The sequence below is a fragment of the Crotalus tigris genome, unplaced genomic scaffold (genome assembly GCF_016545835.1).
Source record: "Crotalus tigris isolate CLP2741 ecotype Arizona unplaced genomic scaffold, ASM1654583v1 scf7180000017987.690289119674:8195010, whole genome shotgun sequence".
Lineage (NCBI taxonomy): Eukaryota > Metazoa > Chordata > Lepidosauria > Squamata > Viperidae > Crotalus > Crotalus tigris.
In genome coordinates, this window is record NW_024096758.1 from 7798236 (window position 1) to 7815735 (window position 17500).

A 17500-nucleotide genomic window follows, 5' to 3' on the forward strand; every position below is an offset into this window, starting at 1 on the left:
ATTGAAATCTTCACATTGTGGGGGAGCACAATCTGCTGTTTTTTAGAAAAACAGAAACATCTGGGGATATCCTTTGCTTTGATAAACTATCAGTATATATCTAAAATCTCCCTCAAGGCTGCATTCCCTGCCATATAGATGGGGAGGGGGGGAATCCAAGTACTCCTCCTGGGGAGGGTCCCATCTTAAACATTCTTCCATATCCTCTGAATGAGCTGTTTTTTTTTAACGTGGCTAAAACCTATAGAAGTTTTGCAGGTAGGAAAAAGAGCAGTAGCGAGATTTATTCGCGGGCTGTTCTCTTAAAATCTTTTTTGCTATCCCATTTACCCTTCCTTTCAATCGCGTCATATTTGCAGATTGGCTCTTTCACACGCACACCCGTCCCCTTCGCTATCCCAAGGCCCTCTAGTGGCTGTCCAGGTGCAACGCGCCTCACTCGCTCCGTTCCCCACAGCCGCCAGCGTAGGTGGTCAAGATGGCGGCCGGAGTGCTGCTGAGGGGGAGCGGGGGCTGCCTCCGCCGTGGCCCCTTCCCTGCACCGGGGGCCACTTTCCGCCTTTTCTACCTCAGGTGAGCGAAGCTGCAGAAAAGGGAGGGAAGAGTATGCTGAGCGCATCTTCCCCACCTCCCCTCTTCCGCGGCCGCCGTCATCCTCAAGGTCACGGGCGAATCAGGTGATACCTAGGAGCTCCTCGTTTCCTTCGCTCTGGGCACTTGTGGGAGAGGGAAGAGCAGAGCTCCAGCTCCATGCAGAGAATGGCTGTAAACGCGTCCATGGATAGAGAATGCATGATAGAGCGCCCAGGCTGGATCTGTGTAACCCTTTTCAGAGCCCTTATGGTGCGCCCGCTCCCCCCCCCCTTTCTAACTCGCCAGTGGCTGGTTTCTTGCAACACGCGTGCGCACGGGACGAATTTGGATTGTATGGTGGGGGCCGTGTTGGGTAAATCCCGACAGTTTAGGGGTCGGGATTTAGAGGATGGAATCATGTAGTCATCATGTGAAAGGGCGTCCCGCTCAAGTCTTCTGCACGTGTAAACTAGTTCCTTCTCGAAATTCCCATAATTAAGCCCCAGCCCCCCAGCAAGCCAGTTTTGAGACACCCACCCCATCCCTTATTATATGTATATCTCATCTTTATTTCAACGTGTCCATTTGTGTCCTTATTAAATTGTGAGTGGTTTTGGAGACCTTTATGGTGGATTATAGGTATCCTTTAATAGTAGTCATTGGATAATATGCTACAGTCCTGTCATTTCAGTATTGTACACCAAATGCTATGTAAAGTAAGCTGCAACTGTAGATTTTTCCTTCTTACTGCATCCACTTGCAATCCACTGGACCAGTGTTTCCCAAACTTGACAATTTTAAGGCATGTGGACTTTAACTCCCAGAATTCCACAGCCAGCGTTGCTGGCTGTGAAATTCTGGGAGTTGAAGTCCTCATGCCTTAAAATTGTCAAGTTTGGGAAACACTGCACTGGACAATTCTTTCCCAGTGTGCTATACTAAGAAAAGGCAAAGAATCGGCTTAAATATATTAATATAAATTTTGTCAAGCCATTCCTCCTCCATTTACCTGCCTCTTCACTTCTTATGTGAAGCCCATTGGCTACCTTCTGCCCATGAATTGACTTTTCCCCAATTACTTTATTTAACAGTGATATATGCCATCATCTGCCACCAAAGCCCTTCTGGATTCTATATAGGACAGACAGGTCAGACTTTGTGCTCCCTCCCAAAAAAAATGGGCACAAGGAGTTATCAAACCAGCTGAATAAACACAGAACGTTCTCAGGATATTTCATCACAAATCTTATCAAGTGGGAGAGAGCTGAGCACTGAAAGATTTCAGGGTATCTCGGAAGGATTTAGCAAACAAGAGGGCCTTAAGCACATTTCAGCTGTTAATAAGGTGCCCATAATCTGACCTCCACCTTTCATCTGCAAAACTACCTTGTCTTCTCCTCCCTTGCCTCATCCCAATTTATTTAAATTCCACATGAATCATATCACTTTGCATCTGATCAAGTAAGCTTCTTCCCAAGAAAGCTTATACTTTAAATAATATTGTCCATTTCAAACAAGTGTCTACTTTTTGAATTTTATTTACCAGAGAGATCCATTACAGGTGGTCCTCGATTTACAACAACAATTGAGTCCAAAATTTCCATTACTAAGCAAGGCAGTTGTTAAGTGAAATTTGTCCCAATTTAATTGCCTTTTATCATAGTTGTTAAGCAAATCACTGCAATAGTTAAGTGAATCATGCGGTCATTAAGCAAATCTGGCTTTTGTTTGTTGGAAACCAGCTGGGAAGGTTACAGATGGTGATCACATGACCCTGGGACAGTGCAACTGTTATAAATACAAGTCAGTTGCCAAGTGTCCAAATTTTGATCATGTGACCATGTGGATGCAGCAATGGTCCTAAGTGTGAAAAGAGTCATAAGTCACTTTTTTCAGTACCATTGTAACTTCCACTGGTCATTAAATGAATGGTTGTTAGTTCAGGACTACTTGTACAAGTTTCTACATGGCTATAAAGTTTACTGAATGTCTTTTCCCAGTACATTGTTGTGTCCCACCCAATCACCAGGGAGGACATGTTGTGGATCCCATCGGTTAAAGCAACGACTCCCAAACTTTTGGGTGGCAAGGACCAGTTCCATGGAGGACGTTTTTTCTGCAGACCAGGGGAGCATGGTTTCACGCATTGCCTGGATCCTGTGTGTGATGAGCCCCCATTCTCCTGGCCTTCAGAAAGACTGTTAAGACCTGACTCTGCCAATTGGCATGGGGGCCAAAGAGTGTTAGGCAACCCTGGAAATGGTTGATTTTGTGAGGGTGTTCTCTCCATTGTTTAAACTTTTAATACAGTAATCCTATCTTTTAATAATGTTTTTAACTTCGTTCTTCTTTACGCTTTTATATTTTGTGACATATTTTATGTCACTTAGGTGAGATGGGCAATATAGATACGTGATGGATGGGTGGATGGATAAAATATGCATCATATGGTTGTGAGGAAAAATGGAGAGAAAACACTAAATAGCTTATAGTCTTGGGCTCTCAGATATATAAAAGTAATAAATAAAAACCTGTACCAGAACTTTCCCCCTGCCCTTTGCATCCCATATCCCAGTGTTTTTCAACCTTGACAACTTTAAGATGGATGGTTTGTACTCCCAGAGTTCCCCAACTAGCCATGAGTTGAAATCCACCATCTGAAAGTTACCAAGATTGAGCTGCCATTTGGCAGCATCTAGTCCAGTGTTGTTACTTTTAGATGCATGGACTTCAACTCCCAGAATTCTCCAGCCAGCATTGCTGGCTGGGGAATTCTGGAAGTTGAAGTCCACCCATCTTAAAATTGCCAAGGTTGAGAAACGCTGCCATCTTTGATAATTCACCGGCACCCATACCAGGTCTCTTTCAAATGAAGGTTTAAACTATTTTATGCTCTAGCACTAGATACCTCAGCTTCAGTTCTCCTTTCTAATTTCCCACTCATAGCAGTCTTCCCCAACCTGGTGCGTCCAGATAAGTTATCCCAGTCAATTTTTTTTTAGCTTTGAGAGAGAATTGCTGCTAGGGTGTAAAAAGGAACATATACTTTTACCTTATTTTATTCTTTATACTTTAACTTTTTAAAAATAAGAAAAGCATAATCCCTTATCCATATCTGTTAATCACAGCAGCTCAGTGTCTCTTTGTACCACAAGATGAGCAGCATATAAATTTAGTAAATAAAAATAAATACATTCACACTGAGATCATTCAAAATGCCCTCAAGGACGTTACTGAAATAACTGGTGATGATCCAAACTATTATTTATTGAAAAGAGTGAGTCACCAAACCCCATGTTTTAGGGGGCCCAATGTAAGGTTAGTATGAATAGGTTACCCATGTATAATATACATGAGTGCAGTAAACACCATTAAAGAATGATAGAGGCTAGTGTTTGGTAACAAAGACTGTATAAAAATGTTCTGATTGAGCTACTGAATCCAGAGTGTAGAAGGCACTATATAAAGCTGCTCTGGTATGCATTGTTTATACTTGGTTAAAGAGTATGCTTGATAAAGATGTACAGGCAATTCAAATGTCCTTGAGATATTCTAGTTTCCTAGGAAACAGGGTTTTCTCATAAACCAAGCAATGAGACCGGGAACTCTTGTTCATGTCATATTGTTTGATTCACTTCTACCCACTTAAGTCAAATCACTTGTGACATGAATTAAGAAGCAAGAAAGATATTTCAATAATATGAGATCACTATTTGTGGTTGTGCCTATATTAATATCTTGTACACAGAACATTCTGAATATATATTAGAACATGGCTTATAGCCACTGTTAAGGCCTACCTTGTGGCAATAAAGGTGGTGAAGCATCACTACCATTATTGCATATGTGGAAAGCCATCTCATGGCCTTATTTCAGGTGGATACATGTCCTTTTGCATAGAGGGGGCTTGGAGACCCCTTGCAGGAGTCTGCAGAAGAATTTGTCCATCTGTCTTGTCACTCAAATTTGCTCACTGTTGAACCCTGGCCTTGTTGCGTGTCTGGGGGACATACCTGGGGAGGATTCTTGCCTGGTTATCTGGGAAGGGTTTGAACCTGTTGAACCTGAGGAAATGGACAGGATCCTTGGGACTGTATGCTTAACTTCCTGCTCTGTAGACCCCTGCCCCTCCTGGCTTATTAAAGCAATGGGGAGGGGGGGACGAGGAATGTATGTTGTGTTAATGGGTTGTAGCAGAGTTGAATTTTTCTTTGAGTAAGAGGGTGGTTTCTTTACTTCTTATCTCTTTTGATTCACTATTTGCAACACCAAATTATTTTTTTTTTAAAAAAAAGATACGAAGTTTTAGTTCTTCTGCTTGTTTTGAAAAGTCCCCATTGCTCCACAGTGGAAATTATCATCTTAATGTCACTTGTTGTTGTTGTTGTTAACTGCAAAGTCGTGTCCGACCCATTGCGATCCCATGGACAATGTTCCTCCAGGCCTTCCTGTTCTCCACCATCTTCTGGAGTCCATTTAAGCTCACGTCTACTGATCCAGCCACCTCATTCTCTGTCGTCCCCTTCTTGCAGGACTATTTCCAGGGATATCTTCCTTGATAGCAGACATAGTTGTCAAGCTATGCTTGCACTCTAAAATCCTTGAAAAAGTTCTCTGACAACAAACTAGTTACTTAAGACTTCTTTAAAATTGTGCTTTCTTTTTTACCAAAATAAAGAATATTGACAAAATATATTTAAAAACAGAAGAATATAGCGGTAAACACTTTAAAAAATACATTTGGATCTTTTATTTGTGTGCGTGCATATAAGCTTATCCAAATTTTAAATATACATAAACATAATTTTACCTAAAAAGATATTTGTACAAAAATAAATGCAATGTTGGGAATTAACAATGAATATAATTTAGATTTTATATTTCAACCATTTCTTGCAGGGGTCTTGCCTTATCACATAACCAATCTGGAGAAGAAAGTTGGTTAAAATCACTTTTTGTCCGCAAGGTTGATCCCAGGAAAGATGCTCACTCCAACCTCTTAGCCAAAAAGGAGACTAGCAGCCTTTATAAATTGCAATGTGAGTGTCTATTTCTATATTTAATATTTCTCTATTAGAGTTTGTGCCTTTCTCTCAACCATTTAACATGGATGTTTGATGTTTCAGTTCACAATGTCAAACCGGAATGTCTAGACTCCTACAACAAACTTTGGTAAGTCCTGATATCCGGCTAGATGCTTTCAAATCCAGGTATCAGATTCTAAATCTTATGCATATTTACTTAGGAGCCAATTTTATGAACTCAGTAAGACTTCTAGGTAAACATACTGTACATACAGTAAGATTAGGCAAATAGTTCATCTGCTCGCTTGAAAGGAGCAAGAATAAGTTATCTCAGATTATAAAATGGATAGTATTTGAATTCTGTGTTGAAACAAATCACTGAAAAAAAACAACAGAGAGCTAGAATCTTTTCCCCATATGCATTTTTGTACATGCAGGGAGATTTTGCATACTGTAAGATAAGCCATAAAACTCCTATGGTTCTGTTGTTCAGGATTCTACCACCTCATTCTGCTCAATGTGTAAAAGTCATAATTATGCTATTAAATATGAGAAATACCCACATTAACTGTGCCGAAATACTCTTGAAGGGCTCTTCTTAAAAGAAATAAAAGTGCAGATTTTCCTTTGTCAAGGCCCATTTTCAGGTGATTTTAAAGTATCTAGATTCTAACAAGGATTCTTGGCCACTGATATCTTAGAGGTTTTTCACATCAGCCTAGATTGTGTTGAATACTGATAGATAATAAAAGTGTTAGTGACAATCAATTGTCACCAATACTGTAAATACTTTGGGAGAAAGTGAAGTCGATAGCATGCAGCTTATATGCATTCCTTTTGTTTTTGTTTTAATCAGTCAAAACGTTCTGCCAAAGATCCATGAAGGGAAGGAGTATCCATGTACACTGGTGGGGACGTGGAACACGTGGTACGGAGAGCAAGATCAGGCTGGTAGGAGATAAGACATATAGCAGAATGCAAAATTACTCCAATGTTTGCAAAAGATGTTTTGTTCCAGTTTGGATGTGAAGTTGCAAAGGGTGGGCAAGAATGGGCAAGAAAAAATGGATCTACTATACAAATTAGATTAACAGAAGGCTGATTACAGGGAGCTGATCAGACTCAAGTCCTGCAAAGTCTAAGAAAGAGCAAATACTGACTCGGCAAAATTCAAATGTTCTATGGAATACTTATATCTGATTCAGCAGATGGAAGCAACCTATGTATCTCCAGTAAGAAACAATAACTCAAATATGCATCTTTTGATTTCAGTCCATCTCTGGCGATATGAAGGTGGCTATCCAGCCCTTACAGAAGTCATGAGTAGACTTCGAGATAATAAGGTAGAATTGAGCGATTTCTATCAACACTTTTTAATCTTTTTTGTAACTTCTGGTCTGAAGTTTCCCTTCTTCATGAAGAGAAAGTATCTTACTCATGTTTTGTTCTGGATACTTTGCATATAACTTTGCCCAGTGTCTTGTTCCCCCCACGCCCCAATCCCTGTAAAAACAAACAGGGCTATATCAGAGAAGAAAATGAAAAAGGCTGCTTATGAAAAAAAAATCAGTGTCCACATGGAAGAGACTCTGGGCTTGAAAATGGCTGCTTGAGAGCCTCTTGGTTTAATGGAATATAGTCCTCAGGATGCTTTGCCATGAAAGCTCAGCTCCTTTATTTACTTCTATTTGCAAAGTTATTGTCTACCCATAGATCACTTTCTGTCATGTTCCTGTAAGCTTACTATCTCTACCAAGAATTCATGTCTTCGGGACACTGCTATACCAGTGAAAGATTATATTTTGGAAAAGTTTTCTGCACCTTCATCACCATGTATTAGTGGCCCAATTTTATTTGGAGCTATACATCATTATCCAGCTTTATATAAAAAATGGAGTGCCCTGACCATTTATTTATGATATTACATCAATCTTTTATATTATTTAAGAAAAAGATGAGTGGTTTTATGTCAACATATCACAGTTTTATAACTATATAAAATTATCTACTGCTTCGTCTTAATTAAAGTTACATGTTTTAATCCAGACTTCCTCAACCTGGTGCTCTCTACGTGTGTTGGCCTTCAATTCCTGGAATCACTGTTGGATATGCTGACGAGAGATTCTAGGAGTTGAAGCCAAATACATTTAAATTATACCAGGTAAGGAAAAGCTACTTTAAAGACTATATTATTTTACAATTACAGTATATGAGATTTCTTATTATTATTCTCACACTCCTTTTTCTCTCTCTTGACTTTAAAATGATTAGCTTATATACCTCAAATCTTATATAAAGTAAAGTGTATTCAAATAATATTTATATTATCATTGACAAGTCTAGAATTGGGTACCTATTAGGAATCACTCATATTCATTCATTGATTCATTCATTCATTCATTGATTTATTCATTTTCTATAGCCCCCCAACTCAACCAAGTGACCTTGCACAGCTTACAATTCTAAAATTATAAAACAATTAAAACAATTTAACAAACATTAAAACAATAAAAACATCCACAAAACAAATAAATATAAACAGCAGCCATGATGATTAATGAACTAATAGTAAAGCAAAAATGACAGGGCCCTTAATACATTCCAGGCCCCACATCCAGGTACGTAGCCACATTTTTAAAGCTTTGTGAAAAGCCAATAAGATTGGGGCATTTGGACCTTTTCCTTATGGATATTTAAAGAGAATCTGGATATTTTTTTTAAATATGTCTATTCATAATACTCTTAAGAAATCCAGTATTTATTTATTTTTTAGGAATTTACAGAGTTTCGCAAAGCAAGAGGAAGCATGCTTCTGTCACGCAAGAATCAGTTGCTCTTGGAGTTCAGCTTTTGGAATGAACCTGTTCCCAGGCCAGGACCCAATATCTATGAATTAAGGTCTTATCAATTACGTGTGAGTGGGGTTTTTTTCCTCACAGGTATAGAGCTTGCATAACTTATTTTTAAAGTAGAAACATACTTGTTTTCAATACAATCTCAGAACTTAGCCTGCATCTTATTGGATTAACTGTAGTTAATTACTCAGAAATAACGCCTTAAGAGTGTGTACTTGTGGAAGCTTATTCAGATAATACAACTAGTAGACAAAATGGCAGTTTAGTTCTTGACAGGAATGCCTAACTAGAGTGCCAAGACTACCTGCATTTGTTTTCTACTGAAAATTCTACTTTTTGACAATAGTGTCATATTTTTGATGAAGTAAGCACTTCAAATGCTAACTGTGTTAAGTCATTGTTCTTGTATTGCTTTTAGAAAGAAACTGAAATGGTTTCTAGAAACAAGGGTAAATTCTCAATTTGTGGTTGAGAAGAAGTCCTTTTAAATCTAATGTATTTTGTTTCTTTTCAGCCTGGAACAATGATTGAATGGGGCAACTACTGGTAAGAGCCATAATGTATTGAAGATGGCTTTCTAGGCTAACTTCCTTGCAATATAAGTGTATATGCTGCTTCCAGTATTTAAGCAGGGGTTGGAAGGAAATTACTAAAAACGAAAATAATTGTGCAAGATTAACTAGGTATCATTTAATTCAACCTTCTATTTCCCAAATACCTGTTGAGATTATGAGAAATATGATTTTCCCATTCAACCTTAGCATCTTTTATTGTTGTGAATAGCTCAAGAAAAATCTATCAGAAGCTTTCATATATATTTCTAAGCATAGCTTATGCCAGTGACTTTCTGCTTGATCATTCACCATTACCTAATTCTCTATTAACTCAGAAGGGCAAGCCCCTTTATGCTAAACAAACCCATTACTAGGAAAAATAAAGGTGCATGTTACAGAATTAAAATAAGAAAATAATTTTCTAGCTTTTTAGGAATAAAACATGTACCATAAGTATTGTTGGTATAAATAATGACAAGAATAAATCATACCTATAATGCAGTTTATATCTTTTATTTTTAGATGTGCAGAATTTTACGACTAGGTTGAGCCTCAGACTCTCCCCTGCAAAATGAGAAGAGTAGGAGCTTGCTTTGTTGAACTGATTGTAAATATAAGTAAAATTAAATTATGTAGCATTGCCACATCAAGCTGATAATTATTTTGGGTAATATCCTCGTGAGTAGTGTTGGCCACAAATGTTTTTAATCTAAAGGACAAAGTAAGAATTTGTTCCAGACATATTCATACATTGATCCCATTTTTTTCCAGTTCAAGACTATATTAATATGAATCATTAGGAAAATGTCACTTTTATCTGACTTTCTATGTAAAGTGGCTGGTCTGTTATTTTAGGACAGGCTAATTAACCCTTCTTTTTGCCTTTTGGTACTGTCCATGGGGTTTTCATGGCAAAAATACTGAAGAGGCTAATTCTGGGAAAGATTGAGGGCAATAGAAGAAAGGGACAACAGAGAATGAGGTGGCTGGATGGAGTCCCTGAAGCAGTAGGCATGAGCTTAAATGGACTCGAGAAGATGGTAGAGGACAGGAAGGCCTGGAGGAACATTGTCCATGGGATCGCGATGGGTCGGACACGACTTCTCAACTAACAACAACAACAAAATTAACCCAAGATTCAGAACTGCCTGAAAAAAGCATATGTAATAAAGGAAATCCTTTGTATAACGCAGCCACTGGAATCCTGAAAATAAGGAACCTTGAAGAGTTATGGCTAGTCATCATAAACAGTAGTGCTTGAAACTGTCTAACCTAGCATAAGCAGTTTGATATGAAGTACCAGTAACATGATTTAGGACAGAACTGGGGAATTTAGAGAAGTTGTTGAATGACAAATACCATCCTGGGCCCTACTCATTTATAATGATAGCATCTAAAGGACATCTGGATCCTGGCCCTTGGCAAATTAGATTGGTGTTTGCAAAACCTGATTTCAAACCCTTCAAATTCTGAAGTAGTCCTGGACAAATTGTTCAGGGCTGGTTCTTGTGATACAAATCAAGAAGACTACCCTGCCAGATTTGTTTTAATAAAATATATAATAAGCCAACCGGAGTTTGGTTTAAGATGGGTGACTCTACAAATGTTTTAAATAAATAAAAATGATTTGAAATCATTAATGGATTCAAGGTATTCTTTATATTATAAGTAACCTACATAAAGCTGAATTATACCTTAGTGCTGTAACTGCTATTGGCTTCTGGTCTTCCAAACTATTTCTATTGCTCTAAATATTATGTATAGCAATGTGTGGCTCTGCAATCTGTTGCTTATTGCTGTGATTGAAATATGACACAGCATTTATGTCAACTGCAGCATTCGGTTTGTAAACATCCGTCTCCTTACTTTCAGGGCCCGGGCTATTCGTATTCGGCAGGATGATAAAGAAGCTGTTGGTGGATTTTTCTCACAGATTGGGCAGTTATACATGGTCCATCATCTTTGGGGTAGGACTAGACTTCAGTGTTAATCCTCTAGGCCACGGGTGTCAAACTCGCCACGTCACATGATATGTCGCGACGTATCATGACTTTTCGGATTGCCAGAGCTGGGATGGACGCGGCCTCTGCATGATGCAACCAGTCCACGGGCTGGCAGTTTGACGCCCCTGCTCTAGGCCATCAGTGCCTAACTCCAATTGGCTTGAAGGCCCTGTCAGGGCCCACAATGTGGATAGGTTTTAATTTGGGGGAGGTTTGAGAGATTAATAAGAGGGTTGGAAGGGACCTTGGAGGTCTTCTACAGCCCTCTGCTCAAGCAGGAAAGCCTATATCAGGGGTGGCAAACCTATGGCACGGGTGCCAGAGGCGGCATGCAGAGCCCTCTCTGTGGGCACGCACACTGTCGCCCCAGTCCTAGGCTTTCAGCTGGGTTTTATAAAACCTTTTCGCTTTAGACCTCTGCCTCCGTGTGCAAAATAAAAAGGTTCAATCAATCAGTCAATTTCAACTTCTCGCGGGGAAAAAAATCTTGCTAAGTTGGAATTGATTGATTGAACTTTTTCGTTCCACCCAGTCTGCTGTTACCATGCAGCCACACCCAGCCAATGGGCCATGCCCAGCCAATGGGCCATACCCACCTGGCACCCGATGATGCATAAGTGGGTTTTGGGTTGCAGTTTGGGCACTTGGTCTCTAAAAGGTTCGCTATCACTGGCCTATATCATTCAAGATAAGTGGCTGTCCGGTTTCTTAAACGCCTTCAGTTATGGAGCATCCACAAGTTCTGAAGACAAGCTATTCCACTGATTAATTATCCTCACTGTTAGGAATTGTCTCCTTACTTCTAGGTTGCTTCTCTCCTTGATTAGTTTCCATCCACTGTTTCTTGTTTTGCCTTCTGGCGCTTTGGAAAATAGGTTAATCCCCTCTTCTTTGTTGCTGATTAAAAGAGATGAAACAGGTGCTTGAAGCACCTGCAAAGCTCAAGGTACACATTTGTTTCCATTAACCCAGTGGTTCTCAACCTTTTTAATGCCGCGACCCCCCAACCGGTCGTAAGTCGAGGACTACTCAACTGGTCGTAAGTCGAGGACTACTCAACTGGTGCAGCACCATTTGCAGAATGGGACTTTTGGCGGGCTCAGCAGGGTAGAGACAGCCTGGACAATTCCTATTGGTTTTTGAAAGCCAATAGAATTAGACTCTATTCAAGAGAGTCTATTCTATTGGCTTTCAAAAGCCAATAGAATAAAAGGGAGTAGCACAGCTAAGGAAAAGGGGAAAAAAATGGTGGACTGCGTTGTTTGGCGACCCCTGTGAAATGGTCGTTCGACCCCAAATAGGGTCCCGACCTACAGGTTGAGAACCACTGCATTAACCCCATGCTTGTCAAGGGACCAAAAATACAACAAAAAGACTGAAAGCTTTGGTCTTGCTCTGATGCACCGGAGGCTGCAAAAGTGAGGTTGGCAGGCTGCACATTTTGTACTCCTGCCTTGGACATATACTTCATTACGTCTTCTAGTTCAGTCCAACGTAAAAGCAAATTCAACTTTTATTTGCATTCTTTTAACATTCTCTTGGAAAATGTGGATTTTGTTCATGTTAAAATGGCAACATTCACTGTTTTCTTCTCCCATATTCTGAGTCATTCCCTGGCCTCCATAGCACCATACTACTTTATTTTTCTTTTATAGATAGCTAAGAATTCTTCAACATGAATTGTTGGTAGCCTGGGTCATCTGCCTAGGAACTCAGCTTTGTTTCTGTTAGAAGCTAAATCACTTTGAAGTGCTCTTGGCCATCCTGAAAGAATGAAAAATAAAACGAATGACCAGTATCAGGAGGATATATGTTAAATGGTACATTGACACTTGTAATTATCACACTGAATGGCATTTTGTTGTAATTTAAACTTATTGATGGCTATCACATTACTGAAGCTACGAATCTTTTTTCTACGAATGCTTCCAGCTTACAAAGACTTGCAGACGAGAGAAGACATAAGGAATTCTGCCTGGAACAAGCATGGATGGGATGAGCTCGTGTATTATACGGGTAACAGTTTAAACCTTACAGCTCCTGCTTAAATAGCGTGCAGAAGCCATGGCCAGAGGTGCCTATGCTCTACTTTGACTAGTGTACCAGTTTGCAGAGAAGGTGGCTACAGTAACTCAAAGACAACTCTGGACAGCTTACAAATATTAAATACCCTGGGATACTTCAATATCCCTTGTATCAGGCTGCTCTTAAAGATTACCCAGAAACTCTTCAAGTGCTCCAGAGTGCAGTGGCCCACATACTTATTGGCTCCTGGAGATGAGAAAGATTTTACCAATTTGTGGACCCTGCATTGATTGCTGTTTGGCTTGCAGATGCATAAGAGGCTCTGATTTAGACCTGTAAAGGAATTTATGAGACAGTTGGCATATTATACCTACAAGACTCTGTGTTTCAGCCAGTGTCAGTTCAGTCTGTTAGAATTTTCAGGGAGAAACTGCTGAGAAATTTAGGAAGAGAGGCTGAAGCTAGAAGGGACTGCTGTTCTATGGCAGCCTCACACTTTGGAGCAGCCTCCTTGCAGGAATAATGCTATGCTCAGAACTCTTTTCAAAGGCATTCTCTTTTTTTTTTATTGAATAACAAAAAAAGAAAAAAAAATTAAAAACATTGAACATGGTAAATCAGATTTGACAAACATCTCAATTCATATTCACAATTAATTACTAATAAAAACTACAATAATATCTCAATCCTAACTTATCTCATTACAATGACTTCCATATTTTTTTCAAAGGCATTCTCTTAAGCTGATACTGTATAGGACACCGCCTTTGAATTCTTTTCCCCCTGTTCTTATCAGTTCTTACCTCTTGCTTATATAATTCTGGATGGCCCCTCTTGGGATTTTGATGTTACAACTTGTTTTGAATTTTGTTTAAGCCTCTCGGAGGCATTAGATTGCAATAGGGTAGAAATTTTGTGAATGAATAAAAAAAGTAAGGTATTGTGGCCCTGAAACTTTTTAGTTTTTCCTCTTGGTTGTTTCCTCTTTAGATACAGTTCTCTTCTCCAAGGACCTGTGGTCCTCAGGACTAGGCTGACAGATGGCTAACGGGGAGGTCTGATTTCAGGGTAGTTTTTGTGCTGTAACTGGAGATGGATTAGATTAGCAAAGCATTTTAGATCATATTTCTATAGTTATTTATATTAATGAAAATTAAAGATAAAGTCTTCTACTGAAGATGGATGCTGGGATCAGCAAAGTTAGGGATTTGGGGAAACAATATCATCAATGATGCTCATCATGTGTGGAGCTTGTTATGCTGCCAGGGCTGAGAGTATAGGTAGTCCTTGACTTACAACAGTTCACTTAGTGACTGTTCAAAGTTACAACATGACTGAAAAAAGTGACTTGTGACCATTTTTCACATTTAACAACCATTGCAGCATCTCAATGGTCACCTGATCAAAATTCAGATCACCCAATTCATATTTATGACAGTTGCAGAGTCCAGTGATCATCTTCTGCGACCTTTTGACAAGCAAAGTCAATGGGGAAGCCAGAGTCACTTAACAATCGTGTTACTAACTTACCAACTGTAGTGACTCACTTTAACAACTGGCAAGAAAGATTGTAAAATCGGGCAAAACTCACTTAACAAATGTAGCAACAGAAATTGTGGTCATAAGTTGAGGACTACCTGAACGGGCTTTGAAGCTGCCAAGTCTGAAGACAGAGAGCTGGAGACCAGACAAATTTTATTATCAAATCAAAGAGTGACTTCTCTCCATTTCCAAAATGAGAAATGAGCGACCTGAAATCTGGACAGGAGAAATACATGTAAGATTAAAATCCTCAGGCTCTTATATGTAGAAAACAGGATTGCTAGACTCTGTAGTCAGTGATCTGCATTATTAGGGCTGTGATGTAAACAGATTGCCTATTTGAATCATGTCCTTGACTCTTCTACTTCCAGCCCCTGAGTACCAGCTGAGTTTTTGGGGAGTTATTGCTGTGTCCTGATGCTGCTTTGATAAAGGAGGCCCTTTAGCTCAGAATTTCTAATTATTCTGCCTCCCTTTCCCTTTTTTATCTTCCTGTTGTCACTTTTTGTTTCTCTGTTTCTCAACCTCATCCCACTCTAGGCTCCGTCTCATAGGTTGCTCTTTTTTTCTTATCTAAACTCTGAGAAAAGTTTCAAAATGCTGCAGAACAAGGCTGCCATCACATATTGTATCGGGATTTCCCCCACGCTGCATCTTTGTCCATGTAAAGCTGCTTAGAGCAGAGACATCCAGGAGGGGGTCAAGATTGTGGCCATAATTGCAGGAGGGAATCCCTGCCCCTTTTTGTATCATACACCTGTGTAAAAAGGTAGTGCTTCATTTGCACACTTGCAACTGCTGTATTGGATGTTTTTTACCCTCTTGCAGATGCTACTGACTTGGTTCTCTGTGTAACTGCAGATATTAGGCATGACTACAGCTTTTTCTATAATACCTCAACCACTTCTGAATAAATGTTTATAGTTGTGGTGGCTATTTTCACCAGCTCTTTGGTCTCCAGGAATGTGCCTTGTATTTCCTTTGGTTGGCTGTGTCATATGTATCACCTTATTTGTTTTTATTTATTTTCAGTGCCCCTTATTCAGGAAATGGAATCCAGAATTATGATACCCTTGAAGATTTCTCCACTTCAATAAAGCTACTGGTCAGCTGATGCCTATGCATTGATTTAAATTGACTTTTTTGTTGTTGTTTTTTAGTTAATTTTGATGGCATGTGTTTGGCAGTAAAAACCTTGATGTCCCAAAGTATTATATACTGAGGCTGGTAAATAAGAACTCTTTTCTTCGGATTCTGCAGGAGCACTTACAAATCTATTTGGAAGATTTGCAGGGTGATCATTTAAGTCTTAGTTTTCAGCCATATAACTTACACACGCTCAAGCATTTGTACAGCCAGCAAACACTGATGGAAACATACATGCTTCAGTGAGAGTTGCATGAGCTTAACCACTTGAACATCTACATTTTATTACAGGGAGACTTATCAATTGAACATTTTCGCCTTCATATCTGCTTATTCAGCTTATTGGGCTTTGTGGTACAAATCATTGCTGGGGAAAGCCTTCTTCCCTTCTTCCGCTTCGCCAAATTTGTGTAGAGGGTAAATGGCACGGTTGCTTTCTTCTTCCTAGGAAAGGTGTACCTCAAGAATGTTTGTTACCAGTTGCTCCTAAGAGCAAAGGTGTTTCCTGTGACTATAGTATGGCTAAAAGTCACCATTGTTCTCTCAAAGACACTAGGAATGTAGATGCGAAGTTAAGACTATCAGAAGAAAAAAAATCTGGAAGTTTTTAAATATAGTTTGATGTGCAAATACCTGTGCAATTTGCATCTGTCAGCTTTTACTCATAAGTAAGTCCCATTGTGTTTAATAAGACCAATTCCCCCCAAAGTGGAGCTGTTGTCAATAGGGGAAAAGTGATGATTAAATCTATTTCTCATTTTTCTTCAAAACCTTCCCTCTCGTATTTGTTTGTTGGGAACTCTGCAATTAATTGCAGAGTAAAGGCACTCATCCCCTTGCTTCTCATCTGTAAATACCCCATCCTGATTGCTCTGTTTCAATCAAGAGTCAGTGGCAAAAAAGACCCCCAGAATGTATTGTAGATGGCTGTGCAATTAGATGAGGTTCAAGCCATATATCTTCAGCTTTGGGATGACCTTCAGTGTAACATATCTAGGGAATTCCCTAATCTATAGCATGAGAATCAGCTAAAGAAAGATCAGTGTCTTAAAATATTTTATAAACACTCCTAGACTTACACAGTAAAGTAGGATATGGACGGATTTAAAAAAAAAAACATTTCAACTATTTCTGTGGGATTCTTTTATAGATGACAATTTGGAAATGGTAATAAAAAGATTGCCTATTAAATTACTTAAAATAAAGACAAATTAATGTTTCTGCCAAGTCTAATTGTCTGTTTTTGATTTTCTTTTAGAATAGATGGATTTTTTTATATGTGTGTATAATGTAGATACATTGAAGTGATTATCTTGTAAGTTGATGAATCAGTGTAATACACTGTTATCTATCATCTACGATGTATCCAACATTTCAGTGATTTTGGCAAAACATAATAAAATCCTATTGATTTTCTCATATCATGGGCATTGTTTGAGTTTTACTGATTATTATTAGATATTGTTTCCTTTTGCTTGGAGACAGAATATAAACTCTCATTGAATTCACTGAACTGAATTTCCTTACATAAGGTATTTTAATCTGACTTGTGGAGCTGGAATGACAGAATAGTACATGAAAAGACAATCCACCCCATAATAGATGAATAGAATTATTTGTGCTTTAATAAGGATAGCATTCTAGAGACCACTCTGACTGATTTTCACACAAAAGGATTGTCCACAAGACCAGGCTGATAGAGGAAGACATGCTTCTCTGGAGAATTGTTCTGAGGACAGCTGAAAAAGAAGCTGCACAACCATCTTGATCCACAATAA

The 17500-nt window shown here is 39.0% G+C and overlaps 1 protein-coding gene across 1 annotated transcript; it reads left to right on the plus strand.

Annotated features, from left to right (window-relative positions):
- The first annotated feature begins 417 nt into the window (after positions 1 to 417).
- NIPSNAP2 (nipsnap homolog 2) lies at positions 418 to 17146 on the plus strand. Its single transcript, XM_039346305.1, has 10 exons — positions 418 to 573; positions 5473 to 5612; positions 5700 to 5745; positions 6454 to 6548; positions 6870 to 6940; positions 8371 to 8511; positions 8967 to 8998; positions 10879 to 10973; positions 12942 to 13025; positions 15609 to 17146. The coding sequence occupies exons 1-10, from the start codon at positions 479 to 481 to the stop codon at positions 15671 to 15673; spliced, it is 864 nt and encodes a 287-aa protein (XP_039202239.1). The 5' UTR covers positions 418 to 478; the 3' UTR covers positions 15674 to 17146.
- Positions 17147 to 17500: the final 354 nt, after the last annotated feature.

Coding starts and splice junctions, on each gene's coding strand:
- NIPSNAP2 (XM_039346305.1), top strand. CDS start 479: ATGGCGGCCGGAGTGCTGCTGAGGGGGAGCGGGGGCTGCCTCCGCCGT. Junction 6,941..8,370: donor GTAGACTTCGAGATAATAAG/GTAGAATTGAGC, acceptor TTTATTTTTTAG/GAATTTACAGAGTTTCGCAA. Junction 13,026..15,608: donor TGAGCTCGTGTATTATACGG/GTAACAGTTTAA, acceptor ATTTATTTTCAG/TGCCCCTTATTCAGGAAATG.